Genomic DNA, 20,526 nt, shown 5'->3' on the forward strand with positions numbered 1-20,526 from the left:
TGACCCGGTGTGGCTGGAAGAAGGTGGGAGTGGTGAGGTGAGACCAAATGACCACTACCCACCATTTGGTGTGATGGCAAGTTCTAGAACCCCCGCTGTGCATACATCCTGAGATAAGAGGTCTTCCCAGGGGGGGCTTAACAGCGATCAGGGACCGACCCAAGGTGCGGGGGAACAACAGAAGAGACACTTGGGGGGCCGTTAATCAACCAAGGAGGAAGAAGATAAACTTTAACACCACATACGTTGTTTTAAGTGTGCAAACAAATGTTCAGGAAAGAGACTGAGATCAATAGTACTCATAGCAAAGCGCAGTCCCTCAATAGCTGCAACACAGATACTTGAGATAACAGTTCCTCTTTTGATGTTGACATGTCCTCTGGAGGGGTCATAAAAGTAGTGGGGGTGAGGGGTTACCAAAGGTGATTGTAATCACAGTAAGCAGGAAATACCTTCAACAGCATTCTACATTGTTTCTTTCAAATCCAGCTAACAGAGAGGAATCATATCTTAACAGTACTTAATCATACCAGTTTTTTTCCCGTTATTTGTCGTAATCAATGTTAATCTATTGAACAATACACTCTTAAAAAAAAAATAGATTATTTTTCACCATATAAAATCTGACTAATAACAAAACCAAATGAGCCACGGTAAAAATAAAGGTACAACATATTACAATTAATCACGAATAAATAAATGCAACTTTTTTGCACGTTTTTAAAAAATATATAATTATTTTACAAATCTAGACAAGCTTCGTCTGAGTCCATAGATGGTGTGGCAGTCAATGTATTTAATATTTAGCCTCCACAAGCTGTTCGTTACTTGCTGACCCTAGATTTAATGGGGAAGAAAAACAGCGGCACCCACTTTCCATATTTCTGCTCTTGTACATTTAAAAAATGAACATGATATTCTTTGGGAGCCTTGTATCTGCCTCACCTATTCCATTACGGCTTTCCAATAACTGACAGAGCAAAGCCGTGTACACTCAGTCACTTCCTCGTGCAAGCACGGTGAGATCCTTCAGCCACACACACATGAAAAATTCATGTGACCTTTTAACATTGTGTGATCAAAGATGATGGCACAAGAAAGCAACAGGAGTAGCTATCTTAATATTAAAAGTAAAAAAAAAAAAAAAACACCTCTGAATCTTTTCTAACAATTTGCCAGTGGTTACTGCAATACTGTCCTATCTCAATGGCGAATTCAAACAATTCTGCCCTTATTCAATAGAACAATTAATACAGAAGCAAATTATTTCAAATATTCATACTTTTTTGGATGGCTGCACTAAATGTGTTTGTTGTTGTTGTTGTTGACTCCTGCCAGTTGTGTTGTGTTATTCCAAAAGACAAGGTTACTTAAATGCCGGACAATTAGCAATAATAATGAACATTTGATTTTCCATTCAAAAAGTGGGTGTGGCATATCGTGTCACCTATGGCCGCAGCTTGGGAGCATGAAGTTGAGTTTGGGAACGGAGCACCGTATTTTCTGCACTGTGATTTCGCTGCATTTGTACCATACAGTGACAATGAAGGTTTTTGATTATATTTTTGTTTAATCCTTGTGTGCAGCACTTTGCAGCCGTGTTTGTTTATGTTGCCTATAAGCTAAGTTGAGTTGACAGGTGAGTGTCACAAAGAAGCCGTGCAATTTCATGCACACACCAGGACATTGTTGTTGCTATGCTTTGTCCTAGCAACCTGAAGTTACCACCCCGCCGGACCCCAAACGCAGAAATGGTGCATCCATTAGTTTTCTATGACGAAAATTCCACCTGCACATATAAAATACCTTAACTGCCTTAATTTTTTTTAAAAAGGACCGTCATCTACATCGTGTTTTAAAATTGCTGATGAGGTTCTAAAAATATGCAAAACAGTTACATAACATTTTTAAATGATTCATTTCTTTATGTGTGTTTGACACAGTGTTGGATACATAAATGCCTTATGTAAGGTCTTTTATTATTAAAAAGGACACGTTCTAGTGGTGTATGTACTAAGGTCCAAGTGTGGATTCGTAATTACTTAAGAGTTGTGAATTATTTATGGTTGTAGCACCTCACTATATTTTTATGGGTGCTCCTTATGGGATCAACTTGAGCAGACTGTGTTTTTCAAAGATATAAGACTAGAACATACAAATGAGTCACTCCAAGTTACTGTACTATAAAATCTCTTGTTGAAAACAAAAAACATTTTGGAGAGGCTAATAAGAAGCCAACACAGCCTGAGGACAATGGTGTTCAAAATACTGCTGCTCCTCACAAATCATGCCAGAAATACTCCCTTGTGTTGACCTGCTCCGTTCCGTTACCTGCGTCACTGAAGCCCAAGACAAGATGCTGATTGATTGCTTTCAGCAGGGGACCAGTGATGAAAATATCTTCAATCCAGTGAAGGAAAAAAAAACAGACGGTTATAAACATAGAACACGCAGATAGACACCGGTGCACAAGTGCTTGTTCATATTTTCAATTTGTCCTTCCTCAGTCCAAGCAAAAAAAAAAAAAAAAATCTATCTGTGGCCAGTCAGACTATGAGCAAAAATAAATGTAATCAAAACTCTCCCACGCACGCACATCATACACAATAGTAATGAATATAATATGATATTTCTACAACATTATTGGAGGACTTAAACATATGAGCTTGAGCTCTAATTTTCTGTGGAATTTTCATTGTTTCTTCACCGCTATCAATCTCAAACAGGTTTTATAATTAGTTGCTCTTTTAAGCGTAAAACAAAATACTTCGAAAGATTGTTCCATATTTTAAGCACGTTACCATTTGCATGCAACACGGGGGAAAAAAAACAGGTGGGCGTGTCAATTCCTTTTGACAATATGTCATTCGCCAGTGGGAGTCCCACGCGTTTGTCATCGTCAGTCTGTCATTATTTTAAGCCGAACAAATCTGTCATCATCAGTCCGTCACTCCGTCATTGTTACTGTAATCGTGCTTCCATTAACGCTAAATTAAAACAGTTCGTCAGCACTATTTTAGAACTGTCGGCCAGTCCGTAACTTTGGTTGTGTTATTTTAACCATGCTTCCATCATGGCTAAATTATAGTCCATCTCCGCTATTTTGGGACTGTCAGATCTTCTTCTTCTTCTTCTTCTTCTTCTTCTTCGGCATAGCATCGGCGACAGCCAATCGGTGTCAAGAATGTACTACTTGCTATGTCACATGCTTTCGCATCACAAGAAGAAAGTTTAAACATGCACACGCACACACACAAACGCAACGGTGGTGATGGGTGACATTAAAGCAATATGGAACAATGTCATTGTAGTCTGTGGGACCCGTGAAAGCTATATACAACAAAGACGGCTTTATTTATTGGTCAAAAACTGTTAAAAAAAATAGCGGGTGAGTCAGTGAGCCAATTTATTCATTTGGAAAATGGAGCATAAGGTTTAGTTTCTGTCAGGCAAATGCAATATATTAAGAGAGCTGTTGGTAAAAAGCCTTTGATGAGCAACAAACATGAATTTGGAACTTCTGGTGTCTCTGTCCCAAGAACCTATCTATGCAGGGTCCTGAAGAAGCTTGCTGTCTGGTGTGGACATCATTATTGCCTTCTGGTCGCGTTGCAGTGGACAAGCCTCCCACCACCATTGGCTATTGTGATGGGTTCTGATTCTTGTTTGTGCCGAAACAGCAGCTAAGGGTACCCACCCTTTTGGGAACACCTTGGAGGCAGTACTGATGTGCACTACATGCAGCAGACACATTCATTCTGCTAGGGAACTTAGCGTGATCACGTAGGCAATGACAATGAGACCTGGAAGGGCATCAGTGGAAAAAACAAGCCCTCAATCTCAACCAGGGCTTTGTCTTTTTCATTGGAGTTAAGCAGAGGCGGGTAGTCACGTGATGCCTTGAATCTGTGCAGTGGACAAATATATCAATGTGTGTGTATATTTGTATATACGGTATATATATATATATATATATATATATATATATATACACATATAGAGTATATATATATATATATATATATATACATTTTTTTTTTTAAGGGTACAATCATTTTCAGGTTCACTCTTTTTGTTTTTATTCTAAAATACCACAATATTCATTTCATTTCTTATTCTTTTATCGTTTTCAATTGCCTTTATTAACGTTTTGTAGGTTCAACGGCCATTGTGGGTTTTTATCTCTTTAACGGAGTCAACAGTTTTGTTTGGGAATGGTATAATTACTCCAATATTTGCCAGTACGTCATATACATCTACAACAAGCCAAATGTTCAAGAGATTTCGACAACAACATTGTATGATCATCACATGCACACTATTTTTAAAAAATCTGTTGAGAAGCAGTATGTACCTGGAGTCACATCCTTGAACTCAGCTGCAGTGCATCGCAACGCTCCACCAGTCATCAGAACTAGATTGAGGTTAGCGCTGGATACCATGGGTTTTTCAACTTTCGTGTTTTTATAGTTCATGATGCCTGAATTAAAAGATAGAGCCTTTTCACCCCAAAAAACTGTTTTTAACATTTAACCTTTACTGTGGGCAAATAAATAAATCAAAGCAGACCAAGCACACAGAAGCCTGCCAATAACGTGTACAAGAGATGTAAAGAAAAATGAAATGCTGACCGTAATTCAGTGAACAGGTGACTTTCACAAGCAAGCTATGCGGGCAGTTTCTTTAGAAATAGATTTTTCTTTCGCTTTAAACGAGGTTTCGTCACATTGGTGCTTTATAATTTGCATTGAGGTTATACTTTCCTCAAGATATGAGAGCACATATAGTAGGAGAGAGAAAATCCTCCAGCCCTTGTGGACGATGCACTGCGTAGGATGAGAAGGTCTTTTACTCAGGCTTCCAATAATATTGGTTAATTGCAAGATTTCTCTCAACTTGCATCACGAGTAGGCGTCGCAGAGTTTACAGCAGGGGTGCATTGCGGCTGACAGAATAGTGTTTGGAAACTCTCTCCTAATTGTCATTCCCTGCTCACAGGTGTATTTTTCTGCAGAATCCCTTGAGAGAGGTTTCCCCAGAATCTACGTAAAAGGATTCCTGCCCACGCCTAGGTCTTAGGAACATCTCATTTTCAGCCTCCCTCAGTTTGCTCATGAACACGCATACTCGCTGTCACCGTGGCATTGTATCTCCTCGTACTCTCGCTCTCATCGTTTCATTTTTTATTCCTCTTTTTACTCTGAAACACTTTCTCTCTCCGATCTTATAGATCCGCCGGGAGAGGTAACATCCCCCTCACGCTGTGCAGAGTCGTGGGCCCATTCTCTGACAAATGACACGCATGGCCCACGAGCTCTGTGAGGGAGGGGGATGGGGGGAGGGGAGACTGAAAGTTAAGAAGGGAAATGGACTTGATTGGGCAAAGTAGCTCAGTAACCAGTGAGGAGCATTTGATTGGACCCAGGCAAGTAGTGAGACACACTGTAAAAACTGCAATAATATATCACACCTACATATGTTTGCAGAACTGACCACAAACCAAACACCACTCAGAAAGGTGAAGCTGTCAAATATGACATTAAAAAGGGTAAAACATTAACCACCATCCTGTATAAACATTTGTCTAGACAGTCAATAACATAGGCTTTGGCTTATGTTTCGGAGTAGTTGATCGGATGTAATAAATCACTTACGGGTTTTCCTTTGCTAAGTCATGGGCCAGGGAAATTGCCGTGGGATCCCGGTCTAAGGCCAGGACTGTCACGTCAGAAACCGCTTTAAGTATTGCTTTGGTATGACCACCACCACCAAATGTCATGTCGAGGACAACCTACAATGACAGAACATGAAAAGTTACATTTTAGGAAACACATACAAAATGTAATGTCTGACGTCGATGAGAGACACAATAACACCTTGAAAGAATGAAATGTAAAGTCAATTTACAGAAGTTGTTGAGTTTCCACCAACAACCTTAACAGTTCACTCCACTTCTAAAGGTTTGTCCTCAAGTGAGGAATGGTAGTTGACCTTGGCATTAACCCTTTCATGCACCTGTAACCTGATAACATGATGAGCTGTCCATTGTAGTGACCACTGTCCCTGAAAGGGTGAAGTTGGTCAAGTAGCTTTTCGGTCTTGAGTCCGACCTGAGTTGATAAAATTTGGGCATGGTTGCTGGTGTTGAAGTGCAGTGAAAAATGAAAAAAAAAAAAGAGCTTAGTGTATTACCGGTGGGTCTTTTTAATCAATCATAAGTTGATTAAAAAGTGTAGCGCTGGGAAACTGCAACTGAGATTTTCTTCAAATTCTCCACCAGCAGAATTCTTCATGAAACCATGGAAGTTGCCCATGGCATGCAGTTAGAAATACTGTTGGTGGCTGTCAGGTGTTTAATTGGTTATTAAAGACCGAACCCGAACCCCCCCCAACATTCGCGCAACCTAAAACAATTTTGAAAATCTCCAGTCATTGTTGATATGGCATGTGGTTCTGAAAAACCTTTGTGCAATCACATAAATAAAATTTAAGCGGTGGTGGTATGAGCCATGAACACATTCCTCTTTCATAACTTGATGAAAAATCCCTGGCTCAGCTCTCACAAGTCTACCAGATTGCAAAGGTTTCCCATATATATATATATATATGAGATATAATTTGTACTGTCACAAAAATAAAGCAATGTCTGTCAGCATTTTTTTCTACTGGTGAAGCATGGACTCTGGCCCCTGGATTGCTGGAGCAGTTCATTGAGGGCCTTCTGACTGGTAGCTTGCAGTGTGTGCGATGTCATTGCCCCGCGGATCTGGTGTCCAACATTGTCCTCGAAGAAAACTAAAATGCTGTCCATCAGGTGACCGCCATCAAAGGATTGGGGAGCGATACCCTTGTCCTTCTCCAGCATTATACACCCAGTCCACCATCTCTCCCCACTCATTCATACAAATTCTCCATTGCTCCCGCTCTACCTCAGGACCCTGCCACTACAAGCGCTACTCTCAATTCACAGGGGGTTTCCTCAAGTGTCTGGGCAGGTGTGTTGGCAGAGCAGGCAGCCTGGTCAGGAGTAAATATCTGCTATTGGAGGTTGGCCAAGTCCACCAATGCCCTCCGCCAGTCCAGCAGGGACATACAGTCTTTCAGTCAGGATTCATGGGTGTATTCACCAGGACCATGGCACACACATTGCTGACAGTCGAGAATTTAATTATTACGTTATTGTTGACGTGTTGTGGTTTTTGGTTTTGCGTGATTGACCACAGTGCGTCTGTTGAGATAGCAACATGACGACAACACTATTTTGGAAGACATTGTCCCTTGCCCGGACATGTGTGTCATCAGGGACCAGCTTTGGAGCAAAGCTTAGAGGTGGGGCTCAACCTGCATCCATCAGGCCTGGCTGGACATAGCCCAAAGAGGTAATTTGGCTATCCCACGAGCTCAGCCCCTGTGGGATGGGCCAAGGGGTCTGGTGCACAGTGAGGTGGGTGGCTGCGCAAGGCGGGGAACTTGGTGGGGAACTTGGCGTTTCTAATCCCTCGGTATAGAAGACATTTTGAGGGACATGAAATGTGACCTTTCAAGGATTTTATTGTCATACCAACACACATTTCCGCATAAGGCACAAAATGCAACACCTAAAGACCCTGGTTAGTCTAGTGAGTCCAAAGATATGAAAAAATAAATAAAACAAATAATCAAAATCGGGAACATTTTTATTTATGTTTTGAAAATGTGCAAAGATGCAAATGCAGCAAGGTGTAGATACAGCAGAAAGAGGCTTGAATTTCACATGATGTTGACCTCTTTGTACGGGGGGGGGGTGTGAATTGTTAAATGTACAGGGAGAAATAGGAAAAAGGTAAGGTAGGCAAGGAAATGGCTACAGAGGACTGTTTGAGTGTAACAGCTTCTGGAAAGAAGCTGCACTTCTTCAGCTAGGTGGTCCTGCTCAGGATGCTTCGTAGGCTACTGCCTGAGGGGGGAGGATGGAAGAGGATGTGAGTGGGGTGAGTTGGATCCTTGATGATGGAGATTTTTCTTTCTGCATCTACTGGTAAAGATGTCATAATCTTCTGAGAATCCTTTTCCATCCTTTGAAAAACCGTCCTTTCTGTAGCCCAGCAGCTTCTGTGCCACACCGTGATGCAGTTGCTGAGGACGCTCCTCTACCACATATCTATAGAATCTCCCTAAAACACAGCTCCCCAATATGGCACGTCGCAGCTTCGAGAGGAAGTGGAGACAATGGTGAGCCTCCTTCGGCAGAAAGGAAGTGGTTTGGCTCCAGGTGGAGTCCTCAGAAAGGTGGACCCCAAGGTACTTGTAGTCGGAGACCAATTCCAGAGCTGCTTCTGAAAAGTGGGACAAGTGGGGACCTGTCCTTCATGAAGTCCACCACCAGCTCCTCCTCTTCACATTGATGCTTTCAATGTTATGTTTACACCAGTTCACCAGATGTTCTACTTCTTCTCAGAGCCCAGACTCATCGTTGTTCGTGACGGTAGTATGGAGCTTTGGCCATACGGTGGCCGGTGCCGGTCATGGCAGCCGTCTCCGAACCCGTTAGTGGATCACACCAATGAGGGATGCGTCAAGCTGAAGGATGAGTCCTGTTGGGGCTTTTTGGCCTGTGAGACTGCAGGGGCAGCTAATGAGTACCAGCATACAGAGTGAAATGCAGCTTTGTTGGTCAATGAGGCAAAAACTCGGGGATGGGAAGAGTTCAGTGTGGTGAACGACTGCTGGACAGCCTTGAGGGAATTTTGGTTCACCATCCAGCATCTCCAGAGGGAAACGTAGGGCATGATCAACACTGTGTTCGGTGGGGGCGGGGCTCAGGAAATTGTGACTCAGTGAGGGAATAATTAACTTATAAGAATGATGTGTTGATGAGTGGCCAGCATCAATGTACATGAGTCCAGCATGTATTCATGGAGCTAGATCGTGGGGCAGATTCATCAATACATCAATTAAATAGTCCTGGTGTCCAGGCTCTCCTTTAGAGATAGGGTGAGAAGCTTGGTCATGAAGGGAGGGGCTCAGAATGAAGCTGCTGCTGCTCTTCATGAAGAGGAGCCAGATGAAGTGACTCAGGTATCTGGTTGGGATGCCTTCTGGATGCTTCGCTGGTAGGTAGGAGGCCCAGCGAATAACTTAGGTCACGCCGGATTGACGATCACCACTATACCATTAGCCACAAACAGCACCACACCACTTTGCATGGCCCGGCATCACACCGCACGTCCTCCTCTGCTTTTTCCATTACAGGTGCCGGAAGGGATGAGATCGGATCAACTGATCTGTCCGAAGCCTCTCACAGCGAGTTGGGGTTCTGCTATAACATTTCACGAGTGGGCAGTCTCGACCACTGTTTTCAAAATATGAATTCCCGCGGCATGATGCAGTAACATCGCAAAGTATTGTCCAGCCTATCAAATGTACCAAAGCTTTCACTGACAAAAAATATCTTTCTGGTCTTAAGCCAGCGAGACATAGCTGCCCTCTACCCACCCGCCATTAAGACAAAAATACAATGAATATAGACACATATTTTGTGTTTCACATGAAGATTGAACCATAGTTACAATTTTAATATGTATTATGGACGAAATAGTGCGATCGTGTTGTCACGAGCGACACGCAGAGCTCGCCACCAGCGCTCATTCATTCTGAATGGGGAGCTCAGTCTCATTCATTCGTCTGCCTCCCCGAGTCAGCGGCTCGTTGTCCTCACTCTCCAACATCCGAAGCCCTCCGGCTCTCTCCCAAAGACGTCGGGTGGGGGGAGGAGAGGCCCCCGGCTGCGGCTGGACACCTCTCATTCAATTGAATGGGACCTAGCGAGTGATTTGTGCGATTGTGAAAAATTTTACCGAAGTTTCATCCAACGGTACGTATGACATTGTCAATATGGTTCACCGTTGTCGTAAAACACGTATGTTTATTGTATATGCTAAATTTTCATGACTTTGGCAATGACTGGCAGGTGGCTTTGTCTCACTCATCTAAAACCAGGAAATGGGCGTGTACAGCGGAGTTCCCTTGTTGCATCAGTTTGCCAATCAGATTTCATTGACGACATGGCCCCACTATGCTCCAAAAAGCCGGCATACCGAGATGGTTCTCAAAAGTGGTTCCATTGTAGTTACTTGGTCCCAAAAATGTCTAAAGGAAAAGCGAACACCCAGGGCCAAGCAAGGACATCTTAGTGTGAAATGGGGCGAATGGAAAAGCCCCTTATGTCTCTGAGCTGGTCAGGTAAATCTTCAGGATGCCCCCAGGAAAACCTTTACTAAGGAGAGACAAGAAATCAAAACTTCCCTGCTTAGAATGCTGCGTGTGCTACACAACCCCAGATAAGCGGAAGGAAAAATGGATGGATTGTTTTCCTTTAAAACTACATATCATGACAAGATTATTTAAAAAGCAGATTCACTTCAACGAACGAACATTTTTCTTCTGGATTTGAAGAAAATGTTCTTGAAGCATAACCAACATGGCCGCATAAAGGTGCTGTATCATGACTGAACAATTTATGTCTGTCAGACAACTGAGGACAAAATCATTTTTGAAGAAAGAGATTCAGCCTTCCCAACTCTGACTGCCTCGACTACAAATAAATGCAGTCATACAAATAAGAATACATAGTCGTCTGGTTAATTTACTGATAATTTCAGATTATAAATGACAAGGAAATGTTAGCCATTCCTCACAAAAACAATAAACATGTCGATCGATAGTGACGTGGAAGGTGGGCTGTGTGCGTGAATGTGTGAGGAAAGAAATGATCAATGGCGGTTCCCTCTCCTTTTCAGCGCACAGCAGCAGACGGGGAGGGGGAGTGGGCTAGTGGGATGAGTCACACGCATAATGAACTTGCCTGTTGTGCTATTCAATACAAAAAAGGGAAAAGGAAAAGCAAAGAAGATTGGCTTTTTATAAAACCAGATGACATACGTAAAGTGCACATGAGACAAACTAGTTCATGACTGAAGTGTGCGGTATTTGTCACATCAGTATTTTTATACCTCTTGAGTAAGATCTAGCCAAAAGAACAAATGCAGTTTCTGTTTATTTTATTGCTACAAGTGAAAAACAACAACAAAAAAAGCACACCGTTTACATATGGGGTATTTATCATGACAGATGCATGTGTATTCACATACAAATCGTAATTGCACTATATAGGTAAAGAGGTTTGATACCATGTGGACCTAATTCAGCACATGCAGCAACACACACATTCAGTGTTTACAAGGCCATTTACTTGCTTCATCTTGGTCAAGCCATCAGATGGGCATGTCTGGCATTTGTGCTGATAACAAAGAACCGCCCTTGCGGTAAAATATAGAAAGTAGACCATCGGTGTCATATGTTTCCCTACCTTTGAGATTATATGTAGGTTTTTAATCAAGCTAATGACTGAGTATTTTCTTCTTGAACAAGGGTGTGTTATATCTGCCTTTCCCAGCAGAGGGAACAGGAGAGTTGGAGTAAGGCGAGTGGTGCAGTGAGGCTGCAAGGTGGTACAGTATGTTGCAGGACACTTCAGCAGTCACCTCACAACATCGTGAAATAGATTTCCCCTTCCTAAATTCAAAAGCCATGTGCAAAATGGAGTCTCACTTTGTGAAAAGTATGGTGAATGGAAACCCATATGGTTAGGGTGGAAAAAAGAGGCCTGATTGCAGCCCATCTTATGGTTAAATTCATTAAGGGGAGCAGGAACCTGAGAGAAGCCAGAGTACTCACCTAAATCCTACCTGTGACTCCCAAGCCCAGGTCAGTTACAGTGAGGGATCTAAAATGTCATTGAGGGGAGTTTTTACAGATCTTGTTACACTAACGGACAGACCATCAGGTTGACAGAGACACAGGTGCAGGATCGCTTTTCTTGTTGCGTCCGTTGCCATGGCAAGAGTGAACCGGTTTGCATTTCTTCTTCTGGCATACAGAGTTCATGGTCAGACATCTGCACAGGAACCCGTTCATGACACGAGAGAAATGATGAGACAAATTGAGTTTTTACGACTATTATTTGGGTAGTTTAACAGTAGCATAGTGCAATAATAAATGATAAACCCTATTCTGGAGACAAATCTCCAAAATTCTTTTTCTTTAACTGCTTCTATAAACCCGAGAGAGAACACAGAAAATGCATAAATTTTCTCAACAACTCATCCTCACTAGCTTGCGCAAAATTAAATACTGTACATGAAATAGCAAATTATTTCTTTCAAAGAGAAATGAACAATTATCAAACAGGAAAGGCATTTAAAAATATTGTACTGCAAATAAAACATTGCTATAAACATTATACTATGTGACAAACAGAAACTGGACGAATGGTTCGCTGGACGCACGGACAGATGGAGCTAAAATTTGCAAAAAAAGATAAATGGAGAAAATGTATCTTCATGTTGGACTTTTTTTGGTTCCACTTTTGTAAGAAAACTATTTGAATAGCAAGCCCATATCTCACTGAGGGGTGAACATTTGCAAGTGTTGGCGAAGGTGGCGAAGGTAGCGAATGCGCTTTCACGTCAGACTTCATTCAAGGTTGCAAACGTTCTAAAATGTTCGGCAGACGTTCGCTAATAGTTTCATGGTTTTTCTTTTCGCAAGGATATTTTGAAGATGATGTTTATTTCTTGTCAAAGGAAATTTTGAACATGTTCAAAATTCCCTTGCGAAAATAAAAGTACAGGCGAACATCTGCGACTTTGAGCGAACCCTGATCAACAAACCCTGACGAGAATGCAACATTCAGTACCTTTGCAAACACTCACACAAAATCGTCCGTCAGTGGGATACGGACTTTAAGGTTAGGGTCAGCTCACTCATAAGGCGAGCTAGGCAGATGCTAAGGATGTTGTAGACTCTAGGGCAGTGTTTTTCAACCCGTGTGCCGCGGCACACATTGTCAGGTGTGCCGTGGGAAAACATCCAATTTGTATGCCTGTGCGGTCTTTCGCCCAGAAAGTAATCATGTAGTACCCTCAGAAAGTAATCATGTAGTACCTTCCCATACCACTAGGGAGCAGCAACAGCTCGCCAATTGCCTTGTGTTTCGACGAGAGACAAGCGAATTTGTGACGCATGAATGCAGGACGACGGTGAAACAATAAATATGAAAGATGAGAAAATACTTTTTTCTTTGTGTTCATTTGATTCCAATTCAAGCTGTTATAATGTCATTCTTCAATGCTAAAAACGGTTATAGTATCAATATAACACATTAATTATTCAAATAAACGTTTTTTTTTTTTCAGATTTTCAGCCAGTGGTGTGCCGCGAGATTTTTCCAATGAAAGAAGTGTGCCTTGGCTCAAAAAAGTTTGAAAAACACTGCTCTCGGGGTACCAAAAATCAGATGAAAATTCACCTTCAGCATTATTATACTCCCAAGAATTTCTATTAATGCTTAATTTCAAAATAAAAAGAAAGATGAGCAAATTGATATTTACATAAACACTTAAATAAGCAAAGAGGGGCAAAGGTCACACTGCAGGGGGTGATGCCCAATTTAGATTTATTGTTAAATTCAATCTTTTTATGTTGTCCTGCACATGACAAAAACAAGTACGACTTCTAATTTGAACACAATGCGTCTGTGATGTGGCACCCATGCGCACAAAGCAGGACAGTCCAACAGATAGGGGCTCATCTTATCATCTCATATTGACAAAGTAGCAAGTCAGGAGGAGGTAGAAATATTTTGGGGAAATGAGGAGATGCTCCTCTAATGGATTTCATGAAGATATTTGCTAAAGATGGCATCACATCATTGCTGCACATAGCATATGGATAGTCCGCTTGGCTGAATTAGTACTATCACCACATATGTCCACTTTGTTTCATTTCAACTGGATTACATTAATGTCAAATATAGAGGCAACATTGTTACTCAAAACAACTTGCAGATTCACCAACAATTTTGAGAAGTCTCCCACCCAAGCACTTTCCGACGACCACACGGTTTGCAGATTAGACTTTGTGGAGGAACAACGGCTTGACTCTGAGCCTTTCCCAGATGACAGCGCTTCTCACCTCATCTCTACAGGAGAGCCGAGACACTGTGGCTTGTGTTCGGGATTTTATTCTTTCGGTCACCAGCCACAACTCGTGATCATAGGTGAGGGTAGGAACGTCGATCGACCAGTAAATCGAGAGCTTTGTGCTTCCTTTTCACAACTACAGACATATACAGAGTCTACAACACTGCTTACGCTGCACCGATCCACCTGTCAATCTCCCGCTCCCTCCTCCCTTTACTCGTGAACAAGACCTCAAGATAGTTGAAGTCCTCTGCTTGGGCAGGATCTCAATCCTGACCTGGAGAGGGCAAGCCACAAATTTTTCGACTGAGGGCCATGGTCTCCGATTTGGAGGTGCTAATTTTCATCTTGACCGAGAACCACTCCAGTGACAGCTGAAGATCGCGGCTTGAAGAAGCTAATGGTACCACATCATCTGAATAAACAGAGATGTAATCCTGAGACCACCAAACTGGATGCCTTCAATACCTTGGTTGCACCTGAAAATTCTGTCTATAAAGGTTATTAACAGAACTAGTGACAAAGGGAAGCTTTGGTCGAGTCCAACCCTCACTGGAAAGGAATCCGACTTACTGCCAGCAATGCAAACCAAGATCTGACACCAGTCATACAGGGATCGAATATCCCGTACTAGGGCATCTGATACCCCATACTCCCGGAGCACCTTGCACAAGATCCTCCGGGGTATACAATCGAATGCCTTCCCCAAGTCCATAAATCAAATGGAAATTGGTTGAGCGAATTCCCATGCGCTCTTGAGGACCTTGTCGAAGGTGGAGAGCTGGTTCATTATTCCACGGCCAGGACGAAATCCACACTGCTCCTCCTGAATCTGAAATTCAATTTTCTGATTGGAACATCATCCCCAGCACCCCTGAATAGTCCTTACCAGAGAGGCTGAGGAGTGTGATTTTCCTATAGTTGGAAAACACGATCCAATCCCTCTTCCTAAAAAGGGAAACCCCCACCAAGTGGCAGAGCACTGCTTGAGTTCTGATCGGGCGGATATTCCTTCCAATCTCATTGGTGCCCTTCCAGGTCTCACTGCCATTGCCCACATGAGCACTGAAGTCACCCAGCAAAACGATGGAGTAAAAAAAAATAAAGTATGAACACTAAAATAATGATCTTGTATAGTCCCATAATGGAGTGAAAAGTGTAGTGAACTTGTTTAATGGAACATAAAGCTGGCATACTGTATATGCAGGGAACCAACTAAATCTGTTGGATAATTGGCAATGGTTGGCTACACAGGCTGATTGTACATTTTGCCATCAAATGGCAGAACATTTGTTTTTTTTTTCTGTCACTATACAGTGCTGGCATATATAAAGAGGTATTTCTGATGGGAAAAAAAATTGTCAATATTGATCATGAGAACAATCCCACCGTGAACATCCTGTCATCATTCTTTCACTTTAAACCGACCTTGCAAACTGCCCCCAAAAAATATACAACCAGGTGACCTTGTGAAGGAGATAAGACATCTCATTTTACTTGAATTATTTTGAGACTACAGACAGTATGTGACTGTTATGTATTGTGTTAAAGTTTGTTGACATGCATTTTTCAAAGTCATTTTTAATTACATTTTTCATCGAAGATACTTTTTTGTCCCTGAGCATTGAAAGATAATTGAATTCAATTAAAGGTACTTTAATTATTTTTGCTCTAACATTATCAGTATATCTGTGGCATTAAAAAAAACAACAACAATGGCACTATCCTTTATCATGGGAGAATCTGAGAAAATTTATCGTTCGAGAATTTTTTTTATCGTGATGCCACCAACCAACGAGGATGCAACGTCAACAGGGAGGTAACGGCGTCATGTTTTGAACCAGAATCGTGGGGATAGCACTGGTTGTCCCCCTTTGGGCCCCTGAAGGTGTGATCATAACCTCTGTGGATTTTCTGACTGACTACGTTCTTTGATTATCCAAAATTAAGAACAGTCATCGTTATGCATGACAATGCACCATTTTACACTGCTACGGGCATACTTTAAAAAGAAAGAAATGTGTGTAGCCGCCATCCTCCCCTGATGATCAACCCTAGTAAGCAAAAGGTCAATGAGGGTAGGACACACTAGCAAAAGATCTATAATGATAGGAGGCCATTCACAGATAAACAGCAGCTCTGGGAAAGTGCTGTGACATCCCGGAAAGAAATTTTAAGATGAATCATTCCAAAAACTCACAATTTCAGTGGTTGAAAGAAATGCGTTAAAATGGAACTTTGACCTGTCAATATGTCAATTTGCATGGGTCATAAAAATCTGAGGAAAATATTTGCAAAACAATTTGGAACGCAGTGCTATCGTTCACCCACACATTTAAATCACAAATTACTTTTGATTTAGTGTATATCTTTGTCCCACGTCGGTGAGGGTTGTTTGTGTTTGCCTGGTCACTTGTTTTATTTTGAAAGAATGACATTCCTCTCGTTTCAGGTCATTTACCCTTCTTCCTGTGCCAGTCTGATTGTCAGCCCCGCCCTGCTTGTTTCCATCTGTTGCCCCTTACCTTGTGGTTTAAATGGTCCTTGTCTCCCTTTGTCCTGTACCAGTGTGTTTCGTCCTTGTGCGTGCACAACAGCATCTCGCCAAAGATCTAACCAGTCCTTGCCTTGTTTCCACAGCCTTGCCATTTTGAGTTGTCAGTCGCTAATCCTCAAATAAATATATCTTTTTACTTTGAACCCTGCAACTGTGTCCTGTGTCCAAGCCTAGTTCTGACAGTCTTTGATAAGTACATTGAAAGCTGTTTTGAATATATCGAGAACTACAACAGTTGTCAAAGAACATTGCGCGATAATGTACTATAATTTACAATGTCATAGTGTTGATAATCTGCAAGTATCTTCCCATGAACAAATTATTTGGTTGTTTACTGCATCTTGCAAACAGTAAAACGGTTTACAAAGCTCATAATCAAGGCTTGACACACTAAAAATAACCAATATATTCTTTCATATTGTTTCCATGGTTCTGTACGTAACTACCAAAGGTGTATTGCATAGTTCTATTGTTGTCATTTAGCGATGACCTTTTTGACCAAACCAACTTAATGATGCATGTTTTTGTAATGGTAGCCTATGTGTACTAAATAGTCCCCACTAAAAAATATGGGAAAGGCATTTTTATACTGAAATCCCACAGAGACAGCCACAGATTCTGAAGAATCATTCCAACAGACAAATGATCATAAAAATGTCCTACTGTCTAAATTTGTAGATACGGTGAAACCAGAAAAACAAAAACACTACATCGACACATTCTGGAATTTTGCCAATGTCTGAACCTAATAGAATTGTAGAACATATATTATTGAACAAAATGGCCATAGAATGTAACAGAAATGCCAAAAGGATAACTTTGTTTTACAGCAAACAAGAAATAAGGTCAAATATGACGCAAAGCATCTATTCAAAATGATTATGCGCTTCATTGGTGCCAGCTATGAAAGATTTCTTTTAAGTGTGGCATGGCTGTCAATACAGTGTGCCAGGGCAACAATGCAAACTACATAAAGCTCAAGAGAAGACAGAAAAGAAAAGAGGAGGCAGAATCATCTAACTATATTCACAAAATGTAAAGAAGCATCGGAAAAGATGGCTTTCTCTCCTGAAGGTGAATTTCATGGCACTAAAGGAAGACAAAAGAAGAACAGGGCCAAGTCCATTAGGGAGAGCAAAGAGGAGTCAAGCTAAATGAAGGTTTCATGGTGGAAGACATGGTAAGAGGGAAAACACATCTAGAGGCATTTAAGAAGATGCGTCCAGTCGTTTGAAGACTGGAGTGACAAATGCAGTCACAAATGAAAGGAACTAGGGGATGAGATGGGGGTAGTGAAGGTGGCTTCAGGGAGGGGGGCTTGACAGGGGTGCTTCTTCCTGCTCCCATATGGTCAGATAATTACTGAAGTTGCCCTAGGCCTTACTAGCATAAACAGTTTGGGTATATTTTTTTTTTAATGTTTACGAGATTGTTCTGTAAACTGTCAAGCGGCATCAATGGATTAACTGATACTGTATGTATTATGTCATTTTATTTTAATATACAGTGTCAGTATATTGATGATGGTCAACGATATAGTCGTGGCTGAGACAGTATTGCCATTAATTTATTGTTCTTATTCTTTTGTATTACTATTTATATCATAGAGAGACAAAATATAATTCGATATTCATACTATTTTAACCCCAATATTAGTCTTTTCACTTTAACAACTTTCAATATTTGTAATCATTATCATATCTGCGGAAAAAATACACTATACCAATATAACACAGCGGACAAATGCAAAGTGTATGTGTGTGTACATACATACACATATATATACACACACAGAGAGAGCGAGAGAGAGAGAGAGAGAGAGAGAGAGAGAGAGAGAGAGAGAGAGAAAGAGAAAGAGAGAGAGAGAGATTTACTACTGAGAAGCAGCCATGTGACATCCCTATGTTTATAATAGCAAATAGGGTTGGAGTAATGTAAATGATAAATTTTAATTACTTTTACAGATGATGTAACTCCTTACATAAATGAGTAAAAACTGAGACCCAAAATACAGAGAGTTCTTTTAAAATGAATGGGACAGGTTTACAGTTTTTGAAGTAGCCTTCCCAAAACCAAAAGCCAAATATAGGTGCACTCTTCTAAAAATGTTGAGCACATTAAAGGTCAACAGATGCAATATAATTTAGTTTTTGATGGGAACCAAAAGTACTCAAAACAAGGACTGTAATGCTACTCCTGGTAATATAAGAGTATATATTCAGGGGTCCACATAAAAATGTGGCATGGTGTTTTGTGCTCAGGTTTTTCCTGCTACACCAACCTCATGGATGAACTGAAAGACTTGGACAAGGTTTATCGTTAATCTGGGTAGATATGTCATTTGTTTTATAACTGAATAAACTTTTCTATTTCTTTTTTTTCCATTTTTATTTCCTAGCTATAACAACACAATTATACCAGGGCTACAGAATGGCAGCTCATTAAAACTACATTTTATTGATTTATAAAAAAGACATTAAATTCATGCGGCTCGTGGTCGACTGGTTCGCGCTTCCGCCTCCCTGTGCAGCGGTGCAGGGTTCAATTCCAGCTCCAGCCTTCCTGTATGGAGTTTGCATGTTCTGCCTGTGCCTGCGTGGGTTTTCTCTGGGTACTCCGGTTCCCTCCCACATTCCAAAAACATGCAAGGCAGGTTATTGGAACACTCTAAATTGTCCCTAGGTGTGAGAGTGAGCGCGAATGGTTGTATGTCTATGTCCATCCAGCCATCCATCCATTCATATTTTGAATCGCTTTATCCTCACAAGGGTCGCGGCAGTCGGCGGGGGACACCCTAAACCGGTTGCCCGCCAAACATGCAAACTCCACACAGGAAGGCCGGAGACCTCTGCACTGTGAGGTCGACGCGCTAACCACTGGACCACCGGGCCTCCTTTATCTCTACTATCTGTGTGCCCTGCAATTGGCGAGCAACCAGTTCAGGGTTTCCCCCGCCTACTGTCCTGAGACAGCTGAGGATAAGCGGATCAGAAAATGGATGGATGGACATTCAATTCATATTTACCATAATCGAGTTGCATGACCTGTTTGAAAAATGAATTGCCCACCTTTGACTTGCATTATGGGACCCTGTTATCAACTAGCTTGGCACAGTTCTCTATGGGCAGCTATCCACTGCTTTTTTCTTCCTTTTTTTTTTTTTTTGCACCACCGACAGCTTCTGCATAAGGACATACTTTGAGGACGGTGAAACTGTGGAGCAGCGACACGGAGATAACTGTTTCGCTGGCGGCTCTCCTGAGACACAGTCGGCCGCCGGCGAATGACGCCATTAGCGGTGTGTGAGTGGGGCGCCAGCCTAGTCAAGCATGCCACCACAACGCTTGTTCGAAGGCTACTATGAAATGCGCCGCGAGGGTCAACTTCAAACTAACAGGGAAACAAATAAGACTGCACTTGGGATATCAATGCCATAATTAGCTCTTATTTTGAAGTTGGAAATAAGCATTGTGGCGGCTGACTTGACTTTAAATTCAGGCTGGACTGACCTATTCAAACTGTGCAAAAGTGCAATGACAGCCTTGAACTGGAGCGCAAACAAGCATATTCAACAGTGGCAGGCCGTGCATTTCAACCTTAGGCCTTCAGTGACGTCACATATTATGAACACAATACTGTACTGTATAGGCTCGTCAAGCAGCACTTAATTTCAGGAGCATTTAAAACCATCAAGTATGCATTCACAATTAAGAGCAGGAAACTACATTTACAGATAGTCCAAAAAAAAAAAGATGATTCACAAATACGAAATAAAATGCCACTCAAATTACGCTGTGTGATCTTAAACAAGTCTGTCCTATAAATTGCGCAATGTCGCAGTTTCAAATAAGACACCAACCAAACAATAACAAAACAAACTGTTCTTTGAAAATAAAGTAAACAGATCATTTGCATTTTGAAAATCGACGATACAACAGCAAATAACTG

General features: G+C 41.5%; 1 protein-coding gene across 1 annotated transcript in view; it reads right to left on the minus strand.

Annotated features, from left to right (window-relative positions):
- Nucleotides 1–20,526, minus strand: part of mettl15 (methyltransferase 15, mitochondrial 12S rRNA N4-cytidine) — a 59,337-nt gene that overhangs the window by 17,550 nt on the left and 21,261 nt on the right. Inside the window, exon 3 of the mRNA XM_019867457.1 lies at nt 5,655–5,791. Coding sequence (XP_019723016.1) covers nt 5,655–5,791 — 137 coding nt within the window. The remainder of the gene's footprint in view (nt 1–5,654; nt 5,792–20,526) is intronic.

The sequence above is a fragment of the Hippocampus comes genome, unplaced genomic scaffold, assembly GCF_001891065.2.
Source record: "Hippocampus comes isolate QL1 unplaced genomic scaffold, H_comes_QL1_v1.1 scaffold2, whole genome shotgun sequence".
Lineage (NCBI taxonomy): Eukaryota > Metazoa > Chordata > Actinopteri > Syngnathiformes > Syngnathidae > Hippocampus > Hippocampus comes.